The following is an 8,268-nucleotide window of genomic DNA, read 5'->3' as shown; positions in this document are numbered from 1 at the left end:
CTGGGGCCGTGAACCCCAGAGCAGGCCGGCCCGGGAGTCCAGGAGCCCCGCTGCTCACAGGTGCTTGAGTCACACCTGGGCCGGGGGAGGGCAGGCCTCGTCACAAGCAGACCGGAGTGCAGCGGCAGAGGCCGGGCATTCCAGGTAGAGGCTCCAGCTGCTGCAAAGGCCTGGAGGGGGGAGACGAGCGTCTGGGCGCCGAATCGGAGAAGGGAAGGAAGCGCAAGGGTCAGAAATGTCCCACTGGGGTCTGTCCTGGGGTCCCGAGCAGGGGGCCGGGGAGAGGCAAGACTTGAGTGCTGATCCGACCTGGGACGCTTTCTGCAAGCCCGGGGGTGCAGGCGGGACAACCTGGGGGAGGAGGGGAGGAGGGGAAAGAGGAAGGGGAGAAGGGGAGGGAGAGGATGGGGAGCGGGGGGAGGAGACCAAAGGCGGGGAAGAGGGAGGAGGGGCCGCAGCGGTTGGGGGGCAGCAGGAAGGGCCCGCCTCTCCCTCCCCCCGCTCGGCCCACTAGGGCGGGCTGGGCTTGGGGGTCCGGGGAGCCCGCAGCCCCGCGCCTCTCCCGCGCCCCCCCCCCCCCGCAGCGTGCCCGTGGCCCCGCCCTCCGGAGCTGGTGGGGGCGGGGCGGGGCGGGGCGGGGCGGGCCGTGACGCAGCGGGGGCGGGGCGGGCCGCGGGCTGCGGGCTCCGGCCGCGGACGCCTCTGCTGGGGCTCCCTCCGGGGACTCGGGGCGCCCGGGAGGAGCGGGGAGGCGGCGGCGGTGCCCCCGGAGTCCGCCCCGCTCGGGGGTGCTTGTGAGTGTCTGGGTGGCGCCGGGTCGGGGGTCGCGGCCGTGGGGTGGGGGGCCGGGTCTCGGCGGGTCCGTGTGAGCCCGCCTGCGTGTTGGCCTGGTGCCCCCGTGCCCCCCGCACGCCTGTGGGTGCCCCCGTGCCCCCCGCCCCTCCCGTCGGCCCGGGGGGGGGGGGTCGGGCGCCCCTCCCCCGCCGCCCGCTCGGCTTTCTGGCCCCGGGAGCCCCGCTCGGCTTTGTGGCCCCGGGCCGGGCAGGCGGGGGCGCCCCGGGGGGCCGGGCCGCTCACCAGGGGCGCTCTGTTGCCTTTGCAGGCCGTCCAGGTCGGCCCATGAGCGGCGGCTCCTTCCTCCGGCCCGGGCCGCGGGGGCCTTGAGCCCCTGCTCCGCCTCCCGCCCCCAGGGCTCCTGTCCCGCGCCCTGCCCGCCGGCTCCTCTGCCCGGCCCCCACCATGGGGGGCCACCTGGGCTGCCACCGCTCCATCCCCAGGGACCCCTCGGACCTGTCGGCCGGCCGCAAGTTCAGCGCGGCCTGCACCTTCGGCGCCATCCAGGTGAACCAGGAGCGGCTTAACATCAACGCGGCCACGGAGGAGGAGCTGATGACCCTGCCCGGCGTGAGCCGGCTCGTGGCGCGCAGCATCGTGGAGCACCGGGAGTGCATCGGCGGCTTCAAGAAGGTGGAGGACCTGGCCCTGGTGAGCGGGGTGGGCGCCGCCAAGCTGGAGCAGCTCAAGTGCGAGATCTGCGTGAGCAGCAAGGCCAGCTCGGCCCAGCACTCGCCCAGCTCCCTGCGCCGGGACCGGCCCCGGCTGAACGTCAACGCCGCCAGCCCGGCCCAGCTGATGAGCCTGCCGGGGCTGCCCGAGAAGGTGGCCTGGGCCATCGCGCGCCGCCGCCGGGAGCGCGGGCCCTTCGGGAGCCTCGAGGACCTGGGCCGCCTGGACGGCGTGGACGCCGGCTTGCTGGACAGGATCCGGCCCCTCGTGTGCGTGGAGCGCTCGCGGCCCCCCTCCGCACACACCAACGGGGGCTTGAATTTCAGCGCCAAGCCCCACCCCAGCCCCACGTCCCTGAGCCTGCAGAGCGAGGACCTGGACTTCCCCCCGGGGGGCCCGACCCAGCTCCTCTCCACCCGGCCGGCCGTCGAGGCCTTCGGGGGGACCCGGGACGGCTGGCCCGTGCTGAGGCTGGCCACCTGGAACCTGCAGGCCTGCTCCGTGGAGAAGGCCAACAACCCCGGGGTGCGAGAAGTCGTCTGCATGACCCTCCTGGAGAACAGGTGAGAAGCGGGCAGCAAGGAGGCCGGGGGCTCCCTGGCACGTGGGGGGTAGCCTTGGCTCCGGGGGTGGCCTGGCCCGGTTCCCCCAAGCCGTCCAGGAGCACCTGACAGCTTTACTGAGATAGATTCTGCCCCCTGGGGGGCTCCACCTTGGGCTTCCCGTGGCTTTATGTGCTGATGCTGGCCAGGGGTGGGATGGGGTGGGGGGCGCCTTGGCTCTCTCAGGGGAGTCTGCACAGCCCCTCTCTCTCTCTTTGGCTCTGCAGAGAGGGCAGGGTCCGGAGCAGGGGCTGGTAGGGAAGGGGAAGACAGGTCAAGAGGCCGTGGTCCCTTGGCTCCAGACGCCCGGGCACTAGGTAGAAGGGCCGTCTCCGCAGGGGTTTCCAAACAGGCTGGAGCCAGGTCCACCTGTGGAGATGTAATGGGGGGGGGTGGCTCTGGACTAGAGGCAGCTGGGGTCTCTTCCCACTCAGATTCCCACCGATCTGGAGACTGACTCATTCTCTCCCTTATTTAACTGAAAATTAGTTTCCCACCGCCCACAAGAATGTAGCCGGGAGTGTGGGGAGTGTCTCGGGGTGCCCGTTTAATCTGGGCCCACATGGTCCTAACCCTCCTCTCAAGGGAGGGAGAAGATACTGCCTGCTCTGGTGCCAGGGCCAGGAACTTTCCCTGTTTTCCAGGCCTGGCTGAAAGCCTGCAGACACCCCCCCCCCCCTTCCTGCTCCCAGCTGTTGTCAAACCTCTCTGGGTCCTTCACTCTTGGGGGCATTTTATTTTTAACCCACAAGCCCAGGGGTGGAAGACAACCTCCTCATAAAGATTGCTCCCCCTGCTGCCGTTCTGTGATACTGGTCCTGAGAGAGATGAATCAGGTGCTGGTGGGTCCCAGGGGTGGGCACTGCATCCAGGGTGTCCTGCGCCCTGACGCCTGCCGGTGGTGACGCTTTCAGTCTGGGAGGCCCGGGGCCCTCCTCCTTGGGAGTCCATAGCATTTCTCAGGGGTGCACTGTGGGCCAGCCACTGCCACACAAGACTCCCTCAAGGAGTGATGACTGTGTGCTACAGCTGACACGATCTCATGGCTAGCTGAGGAAACTGAGGCAGGTCTAGGTGAAGTGGCCAGGGCCACACAGCTAGTTAAGTGTCTAAGGCAGGATTTGAACTCGGGTCTTCCTCATCCCACCTCCAGGGCCCTAACCACTGGGTCTGTGGCCTCTCCCTAATCATCTTGTGTTGTTGGCTGTTTGGTTCTTGTTTGTTTGGCTGGAAAGTCTGAGAGGGGGAGGGGAGTGCTAATCCCTCTTTACTCTTCTGTTGCGTTGGACTTTTATCCATCCCATGGGGATGATCTCAGTCGGGGAAGGCCGGTTAATCCCCCGGATCCAGATTTAGGGCCATGTTAGAAGTGGAGAAGGTGAAGGAGGGAGGCAAGGAGGGAGGGAGGGGTGGATAGATGGAGGGAGGGAGGGATAGATGGAGGGAACTGTTTGTCTGCCAAGAATCATCTCAACTCTCTAACTGAAGCAAGTATGGGAACCCCAGGGAAATCTGGAGGAGAAAAGCTTTCCTGAAAGTTCCAGCCTAGATGGGAAGGAGATCCGATTAGCCTCAGGGAAGTTTGGGAATTAACAGAACTGCTTCCCAAGACAATTTGAACCCAAATACTTAGAGCAAGGCTTGCTCCCATTCTCCTGATGCTCACCTGGCCTGGGACCTTGGCTCTTCCTGTTTCCCTGTGGCCCGGGTGTTCTGGTCCCCCCCTCAAAAAAAAACATCATTAGCCCATGAATGGCAGGCGAAGACTTCAGGCCTGGATGAGGCTCCTGGCTCTTTGAGGATTGAGGGCACTAGAAGAGACTGGCAATAGCCCGGGGCAGAGGTGTAACTAGGGTAGGCAAATGGGGCTTTGGCTCACGTTGCTGAATTTAGAGGCTGTTTAGAGGCCGTTTACCATGAGCCAGACAGAGAATGGGGAACCTATTAACCCTTCTTCTAACCCTTTTACACTCCCCTTGTACTCAGGCTGAGAAAAACTCACTCTAGAGGAAACTTCTCATTTTTCCTTAATCCAGTTGGAGGCAACAAATACTATTCTGGTGCTGGAGGGTGTCCCAGGTGACTCATCTGTGTGACTGGGGAGCTCCGCACCATCGTCTCTGGTCCAGTCAAACATTAATGTTGCAACCGTTGTGGACAAAGGCAAAAATGAAACAACCCCTGTGCCCCCCAGTCCAGCTTAGGATCCCTGGGTGGGGGCAGGGAGGGCAGCCTGGAAGAAAGGAAGGCAAAGTAATTTCCTCTGGTTCTGTGGGAAGTGCTGATAAAGTCTGGAACCATTCCCAGCCCAGAAGGGTGAGGGAGAGACAACAGTTCACCCAAGTATAGGCAGAATCTGTGGAAGAGGTCCTTGCCAGGGAGGGTAGAGAGGGCTTGGAGTTGTTTGTTTTTGAGGGGTTATGGAGTTAAGTGACTTGCCCAAGGTCATACAGCTTGTAAGAATCAAGTATCTGAGGTTAGATTTGAACTTGGGTCCTCCTGGCTCCAGGTCCAGTGCTCTATCCACTGCACCCCTTAGCTACCCCCCCAGAAGGGGCTTTGAACAGAGCCGGAGGAAGCCTAGCTTCTCTGAGGCACAACTGAGGAGGAAAGGCAATCCAGGCCTCAGAAACAGCTTGGGGAAAGACCCAGAGACTGGAGATAGACGATGTGTCCATGAGAGGCTGAAAGGTGAGGCCAGGGCTAGGTTAGATGCTCTTGTTCCATTGTGTCTGACTCTCCATGTCCCCATTGGGGTTTTCTTGGCAAAGATTCTGGAATAGTTCACCATTTCCTTCTCTGGCTCATTTTACAGAAACTGAGGCAAGCAGGGTCAATAAATTGCTCAGGGTCACACAGTAAGTGTCTGAGGTGGGATTTGAACTCATGACGATGTGTCTTCCTGGTTCCGGGCCCAACCCTCTCTATCCACAGCTCCACCTGGCAGGTTAGAGGGATCAGGGAAAACTTCCTGTTGGCAATGGCACCTAGGAGACCCTTCCGTAAAGCTAGGCTTTCGAGGTGGGCACTTTCCAGACCCCACACCAGCAGGATGTCGTTTTAGCCTTGCTAGAAGGGACCTTTGGATCTTGGTCATGGGTGTGTCCCAGAACCTCAGGCACCTGGTCACTGCGGGTCCCAATTCCTCCACTCTTCTGTGGCTGCTTTAGGGCCATCTCACAGAAGAGATTAAAGCCAAGAAGTTAAATGACTTGCCCAACTAGAGAGCTGGCTCCTCCCTTTCCCTCCCCGTGACACACAGACACACACACACCATACATTCACTGAGACCAGAATCCACACAAGCAGGTATTCTTGGCATGGCAGCAGCACAGGTCTTGGAGTCAGGAGGACAGGAGTTCAAATCCAGCTCAGACACTTGACACTTATTAGCTGTGTGACCTTGAGCCAGTCACTTAACCCTGATTGCCTCGCACCCAGGGCCATCTCCAGTGGTCCTGATTCGTAGGTGGCCACTGAACCCAGATGGCTCTGGAGGAGAGAGTGAGGGCGGTGACTTAGCTCAGCCCCCTCTCATTCCATCCAGTCCGTGTTCTTGTCACGGCATCACCTCCCTGTTGTCGTGGACTTCTTCGAGAATGAAGGACAAACATCATTGTTGGACAGACCAGGTTCCACAGCCTCAGCAGGTCTGTAGACCAGGCCCTTGGGAAACCGGGTTGCCGGCCCTGGCCATTTCCCAGGAGGGCTTCCCCAAAGCCCTGGAGGCCACCCTTCCTCTAGGCCCCTGACTTTGGCCAGGTCTGTCTGCCTCCAGGTTAACACCTTTCCTTTGTGCTTATTTTAAAGAATAGTTGTGTTCCCACCTTCCATCCTTGTCCAAACAGCCAGCCAGCCCCTGACTTTCCCTGTCAAGAGGCAGCCAGGGCCCAGAGAGAAGAGCCCCCGAGTCTCTGGTGTCTCTGCCACGTGTGGCCGGCCTCTCTCCCAGGACGGCCCTCTCAGCCTTTCCAGCCTTGGATCCAAGAACAAGGGAAGAAGGGAACCCCTGGAGAGAGGTTGGGGAGGAAGGCCCAGGGCCAGTGAGGGGCTGCATCTCTCTGAAAGGCAGATCTGTGGGGCTCGGAGCTGGCCCCAGAGTGGGTGATGTTGACCATGCAGATCCACTGGAAGAACCTGAATGGGACCTGGGCTTTCCCATCAGATGAAGGGGACCAGGAGTCGCCTGGGCCTAGGCTTCCAGGAACCAGGCCTGCCACCTGATTAACTTGCCCTGGTGGTCAATAAATGTTTAATGATGAGAGAGGCGGCTGCAGCCCTGGACTTGGAGACGGCGGGTCTGGCTTCTCTGCTTACTGCTGGACCCCTTAGTCTACTTCAAGGCCTCGGTGGAGCACTCCTGGGCCTCAGTGTCGTCCTCTGTAAAATGAATGAATGGTCAGACTTGACCTCTGAGTCTAGTTTTAGGTGTATGAACCTGTTTGGGGGAAGGGGTGGGGAGCTCATCCCTCAGTACCCAAAAGAGGTTCCATTTCACCCACCCTACTCCCACCTTCTGGCTCTGCCCTGGGTCCATGCCCACCTCATCTGCCCTGCCCTTATCTTCTTGGGGAAGCGCATGTCCTCATGTTCATTTTAACCAGAAAATAGAGACTGGCACCGTGGCTGGAGCAGATACTGAGTCAGGGCTACTTGGGTTGGGCAGGGGTGGAGGGGAGTGCCTAGGGGCTTCAACTCCATCCTCTATATTGGTTCATTGTTCCGTGGTTTCTGACCCTGGAGGGGTTTCTCATCCCCCCCCCCCCATTTTGTAGATGAGAACTGAGGGCTGCCCAGCTAGTCAGTGTCTGAGGCTGGACTCTGTCCTCCTGTCTCTCCAGGTCCATCTGCTGGGCCGCCCAGCTGCTTCGACTCTAGGGAGGCCGGGGTTCTGGTGGTCCAAGGGAAGCTGAAGGAAGAATAGAGGGAGAAGGGTGGGGGAGGGAATGGAAGTGGGAAACCAGCCTAGGCCCCACTCAGTCTGACAGGCATTTATTAAACACCCACCATGTGCAGACTAGATAAAAATGAAGTCCCCCCTGTCCTTAGGAGCATCCCTTCTTGTGAAGGGTTGGAACCTCTGCTCTGTTGGCTTGGACAAATCTCACCTGCCCTGAGTCTCAGTTTCTCTCTGCCATATGGGCTGGCTGCTGTCCCCCAGGATGGGGTGATCTGAGGGAGTTCAGGGCTTTATCTGCCTTACCTGATGATGGGAATTGTGGGCAGGACAAAGATGTGGACTCTGGTGAAGGAGGCCAAGCGGTGGCTCCTGCTTTCCCTTGGGGCTTTGGGAAAGAAAAGTCACTGGACTAGGGTGGGGGACGGGAGCTGGTTCCACTCGTTTGTTTTTAAGCCTGCTGTTGGTCAGGTTAAATAGGCTGGTCTGTCTCTGCTGCCCACTTCTCTCTCCAGTCCCGAAGCCCCTGGCCCACCCAGTCCCCCTTAGTCTGAGTGAAGGTCCCCAAAGACTTGGTTAATCAATGAGAAACAAGCCCCTCACTTGGTGAAGAGGCCAGGGTACCCTCTTCTCTTGGGCAGGACTCAGTCCCCCCTTGCCTTCCACTCAAATTGGACCTTCTTCTGTCCATCCTTTTTCCAGATTGTAGATGGGTGGTTCCCAGGGCTGGGACCCCTGCTAGAATGAGCTGGGGAAGTGATTCCCTCCCTAAGCAGCTTTTGGCCATCACTTGTCCAAGGGGCTTTTGGGCCACATGGTCATCCAGGTGCTGTCACCTCTGAAATCCTGTGATTTGTGATCCACAGGAGGAGCCTTGATGACTGATACCAAGGAAATGAGGTCATCCCCAGGAATGGAGATCCTGGACCCTTGGGGTGGAAAGAACCTGGGGGGGCTCAGACAGGAGGCTCGCCAATCTACTCTGAGGGACCTCCAGGCCCTACTGTTCTTCCATAGGTTTGTGTGGCAGTCTGGGACCTCTGGGCCTTCCAAGGGCCTGACCCAGGAGATGGAGGCCAGAGTAGGCTCTGATGGGGCCGCCAGGGCAGCGGGCCAGGTCCAGGCCAGTCTTCCTTGGCCACCAGGAATTCATGAGGGGCGCACTGGAAGCCAGACAAGGGCGAAGCAGGCCAAGGCAGCCCCTGCCCTTGAGCGCAGGGTCTAATGATCTTGATTTCCTAATGGAGCCTGATGAGGAAGGAC

At 60.4% G+C, this 8,268-nt stretch overlaps 1 protein-coding gene across 1 annotated transcript in view; it reads left to right on the top strand.

Annotated features, from left to right (window-relative positions):
- Positions 1–1,023: 1,023 nt before the first annotated feature.
- EEPD1 (endonuclease/exonuclease/phosphatase family domain containing 1) overlaps positions 1,024–8,268 on the top strand; it is a 44,255-nt gene continuing 37,010 nt past the window's right edge. Inside the window, exon 1 of the mRNA XM_074199250.1 lies at positions 1,024–2,069. Within this exon, the coding sequence (XP_074055351.1) occupies positions 1,240–2,069 (830 nt within the window). The 5' untranslated portion in view covers positions 1,024–1,239. The remainder of the gene's footprint in view (positions 2,070–8,268) is intronic.

The sequence above is a fragment of the Macrotis lagotis genome, chromosome 8, assembly GCF_037893015.1.
Source record: "Macrotis lagotis isolate mMagLag1 chromosome 8, bilby.v1.9.chrom.fasta, whole genome shotgun sequence".
NCBI classification, from domain to species: Eukaryota; Metazoa; Chordata; class Mammalia; order Peramelemorphia; family Peramelidae; genus Macrotis; species Macrotis lagotis.
Note: the sequence above shows the minus strand (reverse complement) of the source record. Positions and strands in the feature narration are given on the sequence as shown.